Source organism: Taudactylus pleione, unplaced genomic scaffold (genome assembly GCF_031769625.1).
Source record: "Taudactylus pleione unplaced genomic scaffold, aTauple2 ptg000198l, whole genome shotgun sequence".
NCBI classification, from domain to species: domain Eukaryota; kingdom Metazoa; phylum Chordata; class Amphibia; order Anura; family Myobatrachidae; genus Taudactylus; species Taudactylus pleione.
In genome coordinates this window covers 3,538,390-3,557,922 of record NW_028284600.1, presented here as the reverse complement: position 1 = coordinate 3,557,922, position 19,533 = coordinate 3,538,390, and the positions used below count along the sequence as shown (strand labels likewise).

The 19,533-nt window shown below is 43.2% G+C and overlaps 1 protein-coding gene across 2 annotated transcripts in view; it reads left to right on the top strand.

Annotated features, from left to right (window-relative positions):
• TCERG1L (transcription elongation regulator 1 like) overlaps positions 1–19,533 on the top strand; it is a 325,549-nt gene that overhangs the window by 77,551 nt on the left and 228,465 nt on the right. For both annotated transcript variants that reach the window (XM_088476871.1, XM_088476870.1), the window contains exon 3: positions 4,575–4,758. In XM_088476871.1, the coding sequence (XP_088332997.1) occupies positions 4,575–4,758 (184 nt within the window). The remainder of the gene's footprint in view (positions 1–4,574; positions 4,759–19,533) is intronic.

Sequence of the window (19,533 nt, the reverse complement as noted above, 5' to 3'; positions counted from 1 at the left end):
AAATGCAAATGTCACACGTAGAGTCAACTCCAGACCTTTTACCTGCTTAATTGATAATGAAATAATGAGGGAATAGCCCACACCTGTCCATGAAATAGCTTTTGAGTTGATAGTCCCATTACTTTTGGCCCCTTAAAAAGTGGGAGGCACATATTGAAACTGTTGTAATTCCTACACCATTCACCAGATTTGGATGTATTTACCCTCAAATTAAATCTGAAAGTCTTCTGCAGTTAAATCACATCTTTTTTGTTTCATTTCAAAGCCATTGTGGTGGTGAATAGAGGCCAAAATATGAAAATTCTGTCAATGTCCCAATATTTATGCACCTGACTGTAGGTACTTATTACATGTGAGGGGAACCCTGCATGAGAACTACTGTTCTCTAATTATTACACAAGAAAAATTAGGCAAAAATATTATTATGTATGTTTTGTTAAATTGTCTATGTGTATTATATATTCTCTTTGATAGTCCCAGTTATTTTGGACTCATTTTCCAAGATACTCTCTAGAGATGTACTATTTTAATGATATTATTAAAAGTAAAATTTTAATATAAATAACTTACACAAGAGTGCCCCAGAAAATAGAGCCCTCTCTCTCTCCTGTTTGTTTACACCTATAGGGTTAATTAGTAATACTGTATAATAATAAACTAGCCAGTACATAATGAGACCAATCTGTATATATGTCAAGGGCAGGGCAAGATTCTTTTTCTGCCCCCAGTTACCCGAACTTCCTGAAATGATCTGGAATGGAGCTCACATCTGAAATAAAAACATTCAGCTCTGGCATGATAGCCCTAGTACCGCATATAATAGAATACTGTGATTGTTGGTCCTGTATATGTCAGAATTATTACATACACTATATTTTGCATGATGTGTATTATAGCTGGTTAAGTGCTGATTATGCCCTCTTCATGGACTGGCCACACTTGCTTTAAAATCAAGCATCAGGAAACCCCCCTCTAGAAATCCTGCGTTTGCCACTGCTCTCTCACATACACCCTGGCCTCTCTCTCTCTCTCTCTCTCTCTCTCTCTCTCTCATGAAACTGATGGCATAATTGTTTTATCACCACTTAGATATATTATATAGATGTATATAGCTGTGACAATGAGATAAATTGTAATGTGATATGGTGGGGTGGGCTGGATTAGGAACCCTTAGGCATAAAGGGTCTATTTATTAATTGTGAACATGTCGACATTCTGAGGATGCTCGTCATGGTGTCTGTCGACCATGTTGAGAATTTCATGTCGACATTTGTTTGGGCCTGTCAAATTTCTGTTTATTATTATTCTTGCTTGTAGCTTCCTCTTATTTCATCCCCAGCATTTCCTGGCCTCTCCTATCTCTTCCCTGGCCCTTCCCCATGAAGCCATGGCCCCTTTTTGGGTGCATTATGTCCCTTTGAAAAATGAGAGGGGCGCCAATGCTCTTTCTGGCACAGGGCACCAGAAAGTCTAGTTACGGCTCTGTTAACCACTATGTGTTTATAGCTTTTTTGCCGGTATTTGTGTGGAGCCGGGCTGTGGGGGTTGTTGATGTTGCGGGCTTTGAGGGCGGTGTCACTTGCTTAATGTCGATGTCTCCAAAACACCGCCCTCAAAGCCCGCAAAATAAACAACCCCACAGCTCGCCTCCACACAAATACCTGCAAAAAAGCTATAAACACATAGTGGTTAATACCACAATCTCTAATTTTATTTTTTCTTCACAGCATTGCCCGGAGATCATATTATTTTTATCCTTTACTTTTTATCTTAATTTTACTTTTTATTACTTTTACTCTATTTTATCATTTTCTTATATTTTATTTTCTCAGATCCATAGTTGTTACATTTCACTCATTATACGCTCATTTATACTTAAATTTATCAAAATCCATAAGAGCTGCTCTTAATACTTAGCGCAGCCTACAAGGGGGCCTATTTACTAAGCAGTGTTAGGAGACAGAGTGAAAAGTGATAAGTCTTTAATAAGGTGCCAGCCAATCAGCTCCCAACTGTCATTTTTCAAACACAGCCTATGAGATGACAGTTGGGAGCTGATTGGCTGGCACCTTATCACTTTTCACTCTGTCTCCTAACACTGCTTAGTAATTAGACCCCATAATCACATATCTGCAGATAAATTGGGCTTTGGATGTGCTGCACAGCTGACACAATATTTCTGTAAACTACCTCATTCACAGACATATCATCTGTATACACTGGCCGACGCACACACGATATATCGGCCGTTCACCGATATATCGGCCAGTGTGTATACAGTATTAGGATGTTAACAATCCAGATGGGGGTGATCTCAATCCACATCCATTTCTCAACTCCTCACACCAACGCGTTTCAACATGTCTGTCTCCCTCAGGAAGATTTTGGAGACTTGTTGTCGTGACTTTTTGCCCCAAGGAAAATGTTCTAGGTAATAATGAAGTTAGGAATAATTTGCAATGAAATGTCAGCAGGATATGAGGCAATAGTAAAACTGGCTTTGCTAGTATTTTACAGGATCTATCCTAAAAAAAAAAAAAGATTTTAAGAAATATATTTATCTCCATGTATTGCTCTGGAGATACATTTACATACTGTACATTACATAAATGCAAATACATACTTATATTTACGTGCCTATAAAATTATATAAAATCCTCATTTTGGGAGGATGTTATATCATTTAAAAGTATATTTTTTATGTACTTTTTTGCTAACTGAAGTATTCATGATCGTATTTGATTACGGATGCCAGGAGCGGGGGCTGGAAGATGCTTAGAGGTAGAGATGTGCGGGTTCGGTTTTACTCGGATTTACTCGGTTCTTTAGGCCAAACATAATGCAAGTTTGGATTAGTTCGGATTTATTTTATTGGCTATCCAAAACACGTGATAGCCGATAGCCAATAAAATGCCGTTTTTGAGATCCGAGTAAATCCAAGTAAAACCGAACCCGTACATCTCTACTTAGAGGACAATCTCTTTTTGTAATGCACGTAAAAAGTAGCTTTTTTTCTTTCACCTGCAAATGAAAATACAGAGTATTAGATAAATCAAGTGATAATAGTGATTTTTTTTTAGATGATGGGTAAGGAAATGGGTTGCATTTTGCTCCAAAACTGACCAAGGTGTATATATTGGATCAGGAGTGGCTTATGGCACCAAAGAATGTGCCTACAAACTCCAATGATGGAGATTCATCACTGGAAATATTCCTATTTTTTGTATGCATAATATAATATCTGGCTCACTGACAGTGTCTTTTATTATTGCTGTTTTCATAATTATTTATTTGGCATCATTAGTTCTGTAGCGCTGTACTAAGGCAAGTAATATATTACCAGGGATGTGAGAGCGAAGCCGTCACGTAGGGCCCTGTGAGCGGCACAATTGCTGCCCCACGGCCCTTACTTCTGCCTAGCAGTGTGTCTGCAATGGCACCCTGCAGCCAGTGTCACTGGTGCTCCAGGCAGATAGGCACCCTGCAGTCAGTGTCACTGGTGCTCCAGGCAGATAGGCACCCTGCAGCCAGTGCCACTGGTGCTCCAGGCAGATAGGCACCCTGCAGCCAGTGTCACTGGTGCTTCAGGCAGATAGGCACCCTGCAGTCAGTGTCATTCGTGCTCCAGGCACATAGGCACCCTGCAGCCAGTGTCACTGGTGCTCCAGGCAGATAGGCACCCTGCTGTCAGTGTCACTGGTGCTCCAGGCAGATAGGCACCATGCAGTCAGTGTCACTCGTGCTCCAGGCAAAGAGGCACCCTGCAGCCAGTGTCACTGGTGCTCCAGGCAGATAGGCACCCTGCATCCAGTGTCACTGGTGCTCCAGGCAGATAGGCACCCTGCAGTCAGTGTCACTGGTGCTCCAGGCACATAGGCACCCTGCAGTCAGTGTCACTGGTGCTCCAGGCACATAGGCACCCTGCAGCCAGTGTCACTGGTGCTCCAGGCAGATAGGCACCCTGCAGTCAGTGTCACTGGTGCTCCAGGCAGATAGGCACCCTGCAGTCAGTGTCACTGGTGCTCCAGGCAGATAGGCACCCTGCAGTCAGTGTCACTGGTGCTCCAGGCACATAGGCACCCTGCAGCCAGTTTCACTGGTGCTCCAGGCAGATAGGCACCCTGCAGTCAGTGTCACTGGTGCTCCAGGCACATAGGCACCCTGCAGTCAGTGTTACTTTCGCTCCAGGCACATCGGCACCCTGCTGTCTGTGCAACCGCAAAGAACATCCTCGGGATGCAGTGCAGTAATGCACTTCAGGGTGCCAGCAGCCCTGCTCACTCTTAGGGACAGGGATGGCACAGAGCACTCCAGGAGTCTGTTTGCCGCTGAGTATTACATGGGTGTTCAGTGAATAATATAGACAGATACAGACAATAAATAAATTGACAGATACATAATTAAAACCTGCAAAATGCACAATTATGTAACAAGAGGATGCTGCTCGTAATAGCTTACATTCTAAAAGCTCTCAAACACCACATTCAGTACACACTTTGGTTCATGCAAGAAAATAATATGTCATTGTATCTTACCTGAAGAGCTGACCAATATTTTGCTTTTGTATTTGACAGATTTTTCTTAACAACGCATTTGCTCTGGATTCTTCCTGGATACATCCCACTGAAGAATTTATATTATTCCAGGGACTGGAGAAGCCGAGCCGCAGGGCAAGCCAAGTAACCATGGCCATAGCTAGGCCGTCTGCTGCTTCCAGGCCACGGCACACAGTCATATTAACACCTCAACGCATAACAGGTTTGTGGCAAAGTGTTTTTGTTTCCTTGCATAAATGTATTCTGATCATGAAACAGTGAATTCCTGAGGACTGGAGGTGGCAGTGATCGGTGGCCCTATAATCAGTGACGTATCTCTAGTGGGTGCATGGTGGATGGCATTGGGCCCCATTTACATGGCCCATGTGTAAATGGGGCCCAATGCCATCCACCCAGAACTGTTAAAGTTGGCGCCGTATTTATGGTGCCTCCATCACGGGTGGTAATGAGACTCAGACCAGTCAGTTCCTCTGACCATGTTCGTCACTAGCACCTGCACAAAAAATAAAGACTCAGGCACAATACACTACAACAGGGCCGGCTCCAGGGGTCAGAGCACCATGTGCCTACCCTTAACAAGGCACCCTTACATCCGTTTGGGGCAGTGGCCTAATTACCACAGGCTACGCCCCATATGTGACGTTATTTGGAGGCGTTCCCGCATGGCACGCCTGCAATTAACATCAGGCTGGGGGTAAAGCCCAGCCCTCCGTCACTGGCTGGGTTTCCCCAAGCCCTCTCCCGTCAGTGAATGGATGCCACCCGCATGCATCCATTCACACTCCCCACACAGCTGCGGTGGTGGGGGTCCCCAACCTCCCGATCTGACCACCCACGGGCCACTTTGGCCCACGGGTGGAACAGCGGGACAATTCTGGATGCTGGGGAGGGGTTCGCCTTCTATGGGTGGCGCCCCTGTGCGACCGCACTGGTCAAACACCCCTAGAGCCGGCCCTGCACTACAATATATGATAGTTCCTACAGTACATAATATATGCTCCATTGACCTGGTGAAAGCCGACGGGTCTAAAAAAATGTATAGGAGATGAGTAAAACTTCTCTATTGTATATTACATTGTAGAAGTGGGAGAAAGTCAGCAGGTAGAAGCCTGAAACTTTATAGTTGTACTTACTGTAAGTGGCTTTATACCTCCCGAACAATGAACATGATTTGTATAGACAGTGAAATCAAATAACAGGCATTTGCATTGCTGCTAACACTGTCAATCCATATTTGTTTTGCTTATACTTTTTCTATCCAAGCTCTACGCTGTTGTGGGCCTGTGTTAGAGGGTGTGGCTGTCACTGTACTATTGGCCATTACTTATCAACAGCCACCTGCTTGCATGATGTCACAGCCACTACCTGGTTCATCAATGTCCATCATGACAATCCTGTACAGTGGGGGAGATGTATCAAACTTTGGAGAGAGATAAAGTGGAGAGAGAAAAAATACCAACCAATCAGCATCTAATGCCATTTTACAGGCTGTTTGAAAAATGACAGTTAGAAGCTTACTGGTTGATAATTTATGTCTCTCCACTTTATCTCTCTCCAAGGTTTGTTACATCTCCCCCAGTGTCTATAAATGGGATGTAGTTATGAGACCGGCGGTCTCAATCCCAACATGCCCTGATCATGTTTGTCTCCCGATTCTTTTTCAATAGTCTTCACCTAAAACCTCAAGGTTGATTCATGTTCTTCTACATATACATATATTGGTTCTTATACAGAAGCACCATGGATCCCTCCCATCACCCCCCGTGGTCAGCGTCCTTCTGCTCATGCGCAGAAGGACAGAGGGACTTATGGGTGGTAAACCCGGAAGTCACTCTTTCCGGAGCCATCGCAAAGGACAGCTCTTATCAGGAGTGCTGTCCTTTGCAATATTCTAGGTATGTAACGGAAGACAGGGGGGATGTACCACATCGCGGAAGTGATGCTTAGTACATCCCGACCCTAGTGTCCAATTCGGTTGTGACTCTTGGGCAGATCTCTCCCTAGCTGCTCTACACACACGTACATGCACAATAGAGGGGGGATGTATAAAACCTTCATATCAACCAATAAACCTTTAGCTATCATTTATCAAGTACATTCTATAAATTGAAAGCTGGAAACTGATTGGTTACTATGGCTAACTACTCTGGATTCTTCCAGAGTAGTTAGCTATAGTAACATGTCCTGTCTTCCTAAAAGCAACTAGCATCATGATAACTAGCCCTGGGGCTGATTATCATAATTACTGCTTTTGAGTTTTCCCACTAACGCAGATCATTCCAGGCTAGAAAGCAGAACACAGATGAAAGTAGGGTTATTTTTACTAAAGTGCGGGTTTTTAGAAGTGGAGATGTTGCCCATAGCAACCTATCAGATTCTAACTATTATCTTCTATAAGATGCTAGTAAAATGTGATTGGTTGCTATGAGCAACATTTCCACTTCTAAAAAACATGCACTTTAGTAAATATACCCTTATAATCTCTCTTATATAAAGCATTATGATTTTTCCACCTAACATTAAAAATATATTTTCTAAAGATCCGGGTGTGGCATAAGAGATAGACAGTAATTAGGTAGACAATGTCTAGGTAGACACGAGATGTTAGACAGATAAAAGTTCGGCAGGGACAAAAGTTCGTCAGGGACAAAAGATCGACATACAAAAGGTTGACATGTAAGAAGGTCGACAGGGTCAGAAGGCCTACACAAAATAATGGTCAATACATTATTTTTTTGTTTTCTAACCCTAATCTTCACCCTAACCCTCCCCTTGGTGCCTAACCCTAACTGTCCCTTCTAGTGCCTAACCCTAAACCTCTGGTAAGTACCTAACCTTAACCCCAAACCTAACCCTAGCCCTAAAAACAAAACAAAAAATCATGTGTCAACCATTTTTTGTGTTGACTTTTTGACCCTGTTGACCATTTGTACCTATCAACCTTCTTACATGTCGACCTTTTGTGTGTCGATCTTTTGTCCCTGTTGAACTTTTGTCTGTCTAAAATCTGGTGTCTATCTAGACCTTGCCTATCTAATTACTGTCTTATCTACAGTCCGGAACCCTAAATATCCTTCCTTCCAGAGTGTTTAAAAAAACAAGCGAGTTTACAAAAGCCGTAGCTGTTTCATTCTGTGTTGTGCAAATATTATTTCTTTTTGCATGGCACCATTTTTCTATATGTATTGAGTATTGGACACAAAATAGATTTAGGGATACTGCACAAGAAGCTGTATTTGATTTGTGTCACCACACCTTATTGATCGCATCTTGTGTCTATTAACTTCCTCCTATGGATTTAGAAAGACAATTCTCTTGTTTTATATCGGTTGGTGTAACCCTGATTCTCACAGTGGAAGTGGCTTAGATAACAGTGTGATACAATAAATTGTTTTAATTTGTTTTCTATTGCTCAATCTGCTGTGTCAATGTATTTATTTCCTCTCGTTGCAATTTATTTTGATTTATTGGATCATAAAACCATATGTTGTCTAAGAGCACAAATGATCATGTTAGTCTCGTATATACCACGCTTTATAACACGCTTGGTATACTGTATAAATGATGGTGCTATTTTATGTCAAGACAGAAAGGAGAGAAGTTGATTAGCTCAAGGTCAAGTTGAGTCTTGTTTCCTGGTAAATTGAACTAAGATGTGTTTTATCTCTGTTACTGTGGAGTGTGCCTGGTTCACCATAAGTATATTAAATTACTGAGCTTTGAATTTAAGAACTTTAATGTCAGTTAATAGCAGGTGAAAACACGTGTAAATATTAAGCATTCATGATGTGTTTAATATACGGATCATATGTGGTATGCCAATGGTTGATATGCTCCAATCATATTTGCATATATTTTGTGAATACATTGATAATACAGGTGGCACAGAGCTTTTCACATTGATTTTAATACTCTAGACATTTGTATGGGGAGTACAAATGTGTCATCTTGCATCTTTGCCTTTTGTATGGCAAACGTGTGCATGCATTGCGCCATGCGATTTGCCGCAGCTGTGTGCACCACGGTACGCCATGCCATGGCTGCATTCACGCCATCCAATCTAATGGATCATGGATGCAAATGCAGCGTGCGTACCCGACCGTGGTCGTGCGACTCGCACCATACATGGTGAGATTTGCCGCACAAGTGAACATTTCTGTATTTGCTGACTTTAATTAACTCCTCTCCAGGAGAAACCCGGAAATGCGATGCACCTGACAGCTTTGGGGGGCAGGGCCGGGCTCTCCACATCATTATTAAAGAAGCCACAATCACTTCAGAGGCCAGCATTCCCAGTGATGCACTGCGCGGGTGACGTCAGTGCACACCCGCGATGTGAGAGCCTTCCCTGCGAGCCTGCTGGATCTAGACAGATCCAGTCAGAGGCAGCAGCTCTGCGGGAGTGGGAGCCAGCATGTTGAAGTACTGGGCTAGGGGGGGGCACTGCATAAGGGGCACTACTTTAGGGGGCCCTGCATATGTGGCACTACTTTAGGGGGCACTGAATAAGAGCAATTACTTTAGGGGGCCCTGCATATGGGGCACTGCATATGGGGCACTACTTTAGAGAACACTGCATAAGGGGCACTACTTTAGGGGGCCCTGCATATGCGGCACTACTTTAGGGGGCACTGCATATGGGGCAAAACTACAGGGGGCACTGCATAAGGGGCAGTACTTTAGGGGGCATTGCATATCAGGCACAACTTCAGGGGGCACTGCATAAGGACACAAATACAGGGGGCACTGCATAAGTGGCACAACTACAGGGGGCACATCATATGGGGAGAACTACAGAGGGCACAGCATAATGGCACTATTGCCTGAAAGCTGGGGGAATGATGCCTGCATTCATGCTTAGTGGGGCAGAGTGAGGCTGTTGAGATAACTCAGGGGGGGTGTCAGGAGTGAGACATGAGGGGCCGCTGCAATGACACATGAATATGGGCTGGGATGGCAAGGGAGGGGGCTGGAGTGACACATGGAGGTGCTGAAGTTTGTGAAGTATTATGTGAATTTTGCTTTTTAAACGTATGTTTTGTGGTTCTGGATTTCAAAATGTATTTTATGTGGCTGTGGTTTTTAAAATATAATTTATGTGGCTCTGGCTTTTTCAGTGTATTTTATGGGGATCTGGCTTATACTTTCAATGTGCTGGGCTAGCCCTCATCTTGACTAATATATATATATATATATATATATATATATATATATATATATATATATATACACACACACACATACATACATACTGTATATGTATATTATGGAAACCCCCCTAAAAATACTGTGTTACCCCTGTATTTGGTTCAATCATGTTATAAATTCTGATTTTTAAACTTTCTATCAAGAATCATACAATATTGCTAATGTGGAATTTAACATTTTTGGCTCCCTCATACACTGGCATATCTCCCAACATTCCAAATCTATAAGACTGGACATGGACTCCTCTGGAAGAGGACGGAACACTGCATTGTCTTTCCTGGTACCCAATTATGTGTCTAGAATTAGTAGTTCATACCCAATCACTAAAATCCACTGAAAACTAGAGATGTGCGCAGACCTTCCCCGGTTTGGGTTCTAAATGATCGCCATGTTTTCATTTAGTTTTGGTTTTGGCTAAACACCCTTAAGTGTTTTGGTTCAGTTTTGTCTTGGATTTCTTTAAAAATGTATAAAAACATCAAAAATCATTATGCTTGACCCTGTTTTTGTCCTAATAAAAATATTATTTATTATTATTAATAATAATAATAATAATAATAATAATAATATTTATATAGAACTTTTCTCCTAATAGGACTCAAAGTGCTTTACATTTGCCTTTACAGCTCAAAATACAAAACAAGCCTAACAAGGGACATTAGTGAAATGCTTGGGTAGCATCTATGAGCTGAGAGACCATGCTAATAGTTATTTCGTCCCACCATAGAGTGTGGACTGGTTTCCACTATGAAAGGAAAACCCCAACCCTGTGAGAACCAGCTACATGCCTGGATCTGGTTTTCATTTTTGCAAGAGGAACCCACACTGGTCCCCTAGCTTTACTGAGATCCAGCCCATGCTAACTAGCAGTGGGGGTGGGGGGATAGCTAAGGACAGTGTACACCCCAGAGCAAGATAGTGCGAAAAAAAACAATCTTTGGGCCTGATTCATTAAGGAACGCTATTGCTAAAGCGTACACAGACAGATGATTTTTGCATACTGCACATGCTAATGCATCACAGTGCGCGTGTGCGAGAAGGCACCACTGCGATCGCATTGCGATCACTCAGGCCAAGGAGAGCCACTGCAGAGTGATTGACAGGCAATGAGTGTTTGGGGGTGGTGATGGGGGGATGGTCGGAGAAACACAGGCGTGTCTGTCCAATTGAACGCCGTTGCATGGGCGTGCATAAATTAGCCATTGCGATTGCATACACAGCTTGAGTACTAACTGCGTGCAACGAGGTTAGCAATTTCTTAGTAGGGTCAGGGCTGCCGTAATTCTCCATGAGGGGCCGATGTTACTCGATGTTACTGATGTCCATGGAGGTGTGCAAAGTATTACGGATATGAGATAGCGTTCAGGGCCGGAGCTAGGCTTTGCTGCGCCCAACGCCATCCTGTGTTGCCACCCCTTCCCTGCTCCGCTCCCTCCCCCTGAGCTTACATAATCAGACTAGCACCGGGAGGGAGGGTGGGCGTTTCCTTCGCCCCGCCAGATACAGTGACGCACCGGGCGATGAACCGGCTTGCCCGTGCTTGGAGCCGCCACTGATAGTGGTAGTGGGAGCCAGTGTGCGTCTCTATGCTGGCAGTGTGATAGCATTAATTAGCATATTTTTGCAGCAGACCTGCGTGCAATCACGGAGCTGCGATCGCAATAGCGATCCGTAATGAACTATGCCCTTTGGCTCCCTCCAGCTCCTCCCTAAGACATTATTCACCTCTGTTCTCTGCTAAGCAAATATCTCTGATTTCTTGCATTACTAAGCTAAAATACAATGTTCCCAGCCTCTGAGAGCTGGAGGTCTGTTCATTTTAAAACACAGGATCCCAGCTTATTCCCATGAGACATGTTATCTTTACCGTGGCATAGAATATCCACTTCAAAAGGATTCTCAAACTGGGATTTTCACACCTGCACAATAGAAATGGCTTCTAACACCTTTCCATAAACCTGCTTTGTTCTGGAATAATTTGTGCAACTTTAAATCAGCAATTGAAAAGAAAGTGATCTTATTTAGGTACTCCGGGGTACAGTATATTTACTAAAGTGTGGGTTTTTAGAAACGGAGATGTTGCCCATAGCAACCAATCAGATACTCTTTAACATGTATCTAGCACCCTCTACAAGATAATAGCTAGAATCTGATTGGTTGCTATGGGCAACATCTCCACTTCTAAAAACCAACACTTTAGTAAATATACCCCTCCTTGTTCAGAATACTGTACACCTTTTGTATAAGAGAGTAGGAACTGGATATAGCAATAACCAAAATAATTAGACTCTGTTAATGAATCCCATTATATCTTCTGGATCACATGCAGATATGAGAAAAAATAAAAAACTGTTTAATCTTCTCTCATCATCAAATGAAATTCATACAGTATTTATTTTCTCATTGATAAGGTATTTGTACACATACAGCTTTATAATTTCACTCTACCCACCACAAGCAGCAGTTCTCCTATTAATCCAGCACAGGTTTCCATTTCTAAATCCTTTGGCATTTTCATAAAACTCAGCGGGGCAATCGTGGGAAGAGAGGGCGTGATTCAGCAAAGATTGCAATTGCAAAGCTGCACGCAGGCTATAGATATGACGTATGCACGCAGGCTATAGATATATGATGTATGCATGCAGGCTATAGATATGATGTATGCATGCAGGCTATAGATATACGAGAGTTGTTCAAAAAGTAATGCCTAGATGCTCACAACTCAAATTTTATTATAGATACGGAATTGAAAATTTGCAGTAAAATACTTTAAAGTCTTAGTAACAGAATGACTGTACTCAAAAAATTCATCTGCCCTCAAACATTTTCTCCACCTCTCAACCCAAGCTGTGAATCCACTTTGGAAAAATTCCAGTGGTTGGTATTTGACTCAGGAACATTTGGCGTTTTTAACAACCTCTATCTCTTCAAAATGTTGACCCTGGAGACAGTATTTGAGAGGGTCAAACAGATGAAAGTCAGAAGAGGCCAAATCAGGACTGTATGGTGGATATGGCATTATTGCCCACCCCATTTTGGCACTGGCCGCAGATGTTGCCATCAAAGTGTGAGGTCTGGCATTGTCGTGGTGTAAGATGACATTTGACAGTGGAATTGTTGATCTTTTTTTGCGGATGGCTTCTTTCAGCTTCTTAAGTGTAATAATGTATCGATCACTGTTGATTGATTGGTTTCGTTTCAGGTAATTGATGAGAATAACACCTCAGCAATCCCAGAAGAATGTGGCCATGACTTTGTTTACGGATCGCTATGATTTAAACTTTTTTGGCCTAGGCGAACTTAGGTGTTTCCATTGCTTTGATTGGGCCTTTGTTTCTGGGTCATAAAGGAATACCCAGGTCTCATCTCCTGTAATGACATTTTCCAAAAACATCTCAGGGTTGGCTTCAAAGTTGGTCAAAAGGTCATTGCACACTTCCACCTTCTGGGCCTTATGATCCCTGGCAAATTGCTTTGGAACCCATTTAGCAAACACTTTGTGATATCCCAAATCATTGATTAGTGTTTTTACAGTGCCACGGCTACATTCCAGTTCATCACTGATATCTCTGATGGTCACACAACGTTCTTTCTGAATCATGGCATTGACTTTGTGTCAGTTCTCTGCCGTCACTGCAGTTGATGGTCTGCCACCACGAGGTTTGTCGCACACGGACGATTCTCCCAATTGAAAACGCTTCATCCACCTTCTGACATTGCTATAGTCAATTGTACGCTCACCATACACTTTTTTCAGTCTTCTGTGGATTTCTGTAGCACTGCAGCCTTCTTTTTCCAGAAATTCAATGACGGCTCTTTGTTTCATCTTGGATTCCATGGTATTTCTTGGACTACCTAAACAAAACTACATATATACTTAGCAGACATATTAAACTACAAACTGACAAAGTTTCAAATAAATGTTGCATATTATTTCAGAGTTATGAGCATTTAGGCATTACTTTTTGAACAACCCTCGTATGATGTATGCACGTAGGCTATAGATATGATGTATGCATGCAGGCAGCTTTTCAATTGCGATTCTTGCTAGTATGCAAATGCAGCAGGAGGTGTATGACACCCCAAGCTGCACTTGCGATCCCAGCACTGCGACGGAGGTCGCAGGTTGGGATCACCATCGTGACCATCAGTGGTCGATGGTCGCGATGGTGGACTGCGCCGGGCCTGCGGCCATCTGAGTAAGCTTCCTGTTACTCACTCTGGGATGGGTCTGCGTGAGACCTTGCACACTATGATGCATACACATGCGCAGAAAGGAACAATCGTCCGTCTATGTTCATAATCACAATAGCGATCCTTGCTGAATCAGGCCCTTGCCTTTAGGTTCACCGGCTTCATATAGGAGACAGAACTGGATGGGATGCCAGTGGTCAGAAGATCGACAGCGGCATCCCCATGGTGAATATTCTGACAGGGGCTGATAAATAACCTAAACCTCCCCCTCTCCCCCCCTAACCCACCACCCAGTGGTGCCTCACCCTAACCTCCCTCTGGTGGTGCCTAACCCTAACCCCCCTCCCCGCAGCCTAACCCTAGCCCTCCCCGGTCGGTGCCTAACCCTAATCCACCCTGGCAGGTCCCTAAACCTAACCATTCCATCCCCGGCCCTACCCACATACTTACCTTTGGGATGCCGACGTCGGTATCTTGAACCCTTTAGGATGACACGTCAGCATTCTGACGGACGTCGGGATTCCGGCACCATTATCTTAATTTCCGGCATCCTGTCAGCCGGCATCTTGACTGGATCCCTAGGAGACAAATAGAAGTGGTACCTAACAGATGGCCCTGTGCTTGGAAGAACAGATCTATAAATTCTCGCTCTGTGACTGACATCCCCAGAGCCCCCACACTCACTCAATATAAAGAAAACTACAGGCCCTCTGGTATGCCCAATTAGGTCTGTCCTTTGTAATGCCAGATCTATAAGAAACAAGACTGTTTCAATTGCTGACTTTAATGAATATTCAGTCAGTAATGTGAAATTGCAGATTTGCACAGATTCAATGTTGCCAATAGTTTTGATTATATGAAACAGATAGGGTATCAGGTTGACTTGTCTGTGTAATAAATTTATGCATGTGGCCAAGTTGTTATAATAAAGGTTTGGACATAACGTCACTTTTTTTTACCAGGGTCTATTTGTTGTCAACAACAGGATTGTTAACTTTAAAAGTTTGTGAAGTTTTACCCTCTTTCTGATGTTAGTTGAATACTTTCACAGTATAGTTGCCTATAGATACAGCTTTGCTCTATACTTCCCTACTTTTGAAAAAGCATATCAGGGAGATTGTGAAAGCAACACTTATGAGCGGTGCGGTAAAGTGGGCGTGTACTGCTACATCTGAGAAAATGCCATAAACTTGATTTACATCCAAATGTAAATGAGCCCCAAAGCACTTAGTAAGATCTACTTGTTGATGAAAACACACTGATACTTTTCAGAAAATGAATATAGTCATAGGGATCACAGTGCCTTATGATTAGGGATGTGCGCCGACCCCTGTGTTTTGGTTTTGGATCTGTATCTCCTTCAAGGTTTTGGAACTGGATTTGGGTTTACAAAACCACCCTTGCGTGTTTTGGTTTTGGATCTGTATTTTTACAGCTGAAATCACGTAATGTGGGTCTGTTTTTGTTCCTACAGTTTTATTAACCTCAATAAAAAAAAAATTCCAGTCATTTCCAGTCAATTTTGACCACCTCACAGCTCACAATATTGATTTAATCGAGTTTAGGCCAAAAGGTTGCATCGAGCTAGGTGGCTGAATAAGCTAAGTGACAGCAGTGGGTGGCACTAACATGTGGCAGTTCAGATTCCAACATGGCACAGAGTGGCACTGCAGTGACAGCTTAATAAACTATAAAATTAAAAATGTCAAGCAGCAATGTCCCAAACAGCACATAATGCAAAGAAAAGAGGTGCAAGATGGAATTGTCCTTGGACCCTTCCATCCACCCTTATGTTTTATATAGTAAACAGGACATGCACAGTTTAACAAACCAATCACTTCAGCAACAGGGAAGGCAATTGTGGCTGAAGCGATTGGTTTGTTTGGGCCCCCACAAAAACAAGCTACCAACGGGCAGCTGACATTGCTGGCAATGATCTCTCCGTGCACAAACTGGCTTTACAGAGGCAAGATGTTGTCGCCATCATCATTCGATTCCTCATCAGTGTGTACATCATTTTCACACAATATTAATTTGTCCCCGCTGTAATCCACCATTACAGCCTCAGGTGCCTTTGTAACTTTTGGATGTAATTGGAGGTAAAGTTCTTCCTCGTGAAATTTGTAGTTCATTTTGATGAACATCATCTTTTCCCCATTTTGAGGAAGTAGCCTCCTACGCCAATCACTTATAGAGTTTTCAGCACAGCCAGGAACCTTTTCTGAGTACACACTGGAGGGTGGGCAGCTCAAGTAAAGCAAAGCCAGTTTTTGCAAGGGCCTCCAAAATGCCTTTTGTTCCTGCCAGTGGTGAAATGGACTATCTGACAAGCCTATTTGGACGCTATCCTTAAAATAGTCCTCAACCATTCTTTGAGTGGTGACTGTATCAGATGGAGTCATGGTAATGGTCTCATTAATTGTAGGCAATTCTTTTAGACCCGACCAGATGTCAAAACTTGGTTGTGTTGACTCATCTTTATCACCAGTGTTTTTTTGGGGGAAAGTTTAGTTTTTTCCTGGCAACCGCACTTTCTGGAGAAACTGATGGAGGAGCCATTGCTACTTCACGTGCCACTTGAGATGACAACTTGTTTACCAACAGCTCTTTGCATCTCTTCAGATCTGTGTTCGTTGGGAAGAAAGACACAATGTATGACTTAAACTTAGGATCGAGCACGGTTGTCAAAATGTATTGCTCCAATTGGAAGATCCTGACAACCCTAGGATCCTGGCGGAGCAAATAAAGGACTTTTCAGTTTCTCAAGCTGCTTTTCCAACAGTCTAATGAAGACAATTACCTGACTCAAGCTGGCAGTGTCTGAACTCACTTCACAGGTGACTACTTCGAAGGGTTTCAGCACTCTACACAACATGGAAAGTATTTTTCACTGAGCTTGAGTAAGGTACAGCCCCCTCCTCTTGTCATACTTTGTTGTGTAGCTTTGGATGGCTTTTTGCTGTTCCTCCATTCGCTCAAGCATATACAGGGTGGAGTTCCACCTCATAACTACGTCTTGCTTCAACTGGTGACAGGGCAAATACAACATTTATTGCAGTTGCTGCAATCCTCTACATGCACCTGCTGAATGGTGAAAATTCCCAGAAATTTTGTGGGCCACGGAGAGCATCTCCTGTACGGCCCTGTCATTTAAAAAAAAAATTGCACCACCAAGTTAATAATGTGAGCAAAACATGGGATGTGTTGGAATTTACCCAGCTGTAATGCTCTCATAATATTGGTTGCGTTGTCAGAAATCACAAATCCTGACGAGAGTCCAAGTGGGGTAAGCCATTTTGCAATGACTTCCCTGAGTTTTTCAGTTTTTCTAAGAGGTTGTCAGCAGTATGCCACTTAGTGAAACTGGTTATACACAGAGTAGCCTGCCTCTAAATAAGTTGCATTTTCATATATGCTGCTGCTGCTGTTGGTGCCGCTGAAGGCAATACACCCACCCAGTAGACTGTTTTAGTCATGTAATCTTGGGTTTGCCCTATTCCACTTGTCCACATATCTGTGGTTAAGTGGACAGTGGGTACAACGGCATTTTAGAGGACACTAATTACGTTTTTTTTAATGTCCCTGTACAGACTGGGAATTGCTTTTCTAGTGAAGTGGAAACTAGATGGGATTTGGTAGCGGGGACAGAGGACCTCAATTAACTGTCTAAAACCCACTGCACTAATGGTGGATATCGGATGCACATCTAATACCAGCATAAATGTTATGTTACATCAGTGATCAACTGTGCAACTGGGTGACTGCTGTCATATTTGCTCCCCCTTGCAATGGATTGTTTAACAGTCAATTGTTTTTTAGAACTACTATTAGTAGTCTTCCTGGTTCCCTTCTGGGTTGAAGATCCACTCCCAGTAGCATCAGCAGGCGTAGCACTCAAGGAATCTTCTGAGGAATCAAGGATAGGGGAGGACTGAGTTAGCCTTATCAAATTGGATGCAGGACTACTTCCATTCATGATTGAGAATATTGTTGATGAAGATGTTGGTGGTGAAGATGGCAGGTGCTTGAATCTAGCAGAGATAAGGTAGCTAGCTAATGCTGGACTGCTTGTTGTTACTTTTTTAACCAAAGTTTCTGAATTTTGCAAACACTTTTGATGGATGCGCTGTAGATTATGTAACAGGGAGGAGGTTCCTAGATAGTTAGGGTCCCTACCTCTACTTACTTCTGGCATGACAACGGCTTGACAGTTATTGTCCAGATTTGGGTAGAAATGATTCCACACACAAGAAGTTGATTTTTTTGTTTTATGCCCAGACATGACAATGGGCTTTTCTTTATCATGGTCAACAACTATTTCTTCCACTGGTGCCTGATTTACACAAACAACATCCTCAGCATCCTCATCATCAACATCCTTATTAGCGTCAACTACACAAGTATCCTCCTCATCCTGGTGCACTTCCACAGAAGCATCCTTGATTTCTATGTCAGCAAGTTGACTTGTGCTGCTCATCCCCACATTTGCAGAGGCCGCACAAGTGGTGGAAGGAGGCTCCTCTTTGAGTACAGTTTTGGAAAGTTCAGGCTCACACATGGCACCTGCCGACACACTAAGACTCACCTCAGGGATTTGTGACATTTCTAAGTGCACAATTGGTTCCTGTGCCTTAACGATTTTTATTTTTTTGAAACATCTACAGGAAGAAGGGCTTACATCATCATAAGAGGCAGAACCACAATTCATAAATAAAGGCCAAGACCTTAGCCTTTCCTTGCCACTTTGTGTGGTGAAAGGCATATTGGCAATTTTATGTTTTTCTGCAGCTAACTTTCCCTTTGATGTTATTTTATTTCTTTGATTTTAGATGCCCTGACTTAAGCCCTGTATGCTCTTGGACATTGGCTTTAGCAGGGCTTAAAGTGGTCCTGGAGAGGTGGTGGAACTCATCTCTCCCGCCGCCTACTCCCCACCCTCCCGCCACGCTAGTCTGACAGGCCAAAACAAGTAAAGTGAATGACTAGGGGCTGCCTAGGCCCCCAGAAGCTTTGGGGGCTATGACAGTGTGAAATACATTTTAGATGCTTTTTTAGGACTACTGCCATCAACTGAGACTACACTTTTAGATCACATAAAAAAAAAAGTTATATATCAGTGTTATTTTTCTGCCTTGCCACTGAGTTTTTTTATGGCGTACCATGTACCCACAAACTAGTCTATGTCACTTTGATGCCCAATGTCTTTTTGCAACCCCTATGTACTGTATTGCCTTTGCTTGATCCTTTCCTTACCTATATGCTGGTTTCTCTTAAGAAATTGAGCCTCCCTAGGCAGACAGTGGGGGTCATTCAGACGCAGGACGCTCGCAAGCTGGTCGATGTTCCCCCACTGTGCATGCGCACGACGGAGGAAGCTCCGTCATGCGCATGCGTGACACCCGGCGTGCAACGGGCTCTCCATCGCTCCGGGTCTCGCACCAAAGGGGGCGTGCTGTCGATGTTGATTGACAGCATGCCCCCTTTGGTGGGCGTGCCGGGGGCGTGCCTGCCAGACGGAGGCGTTCCCATGGGAACGCCTACCGTCTGAAGCCGGCCCCACTGACATCACTAGTGA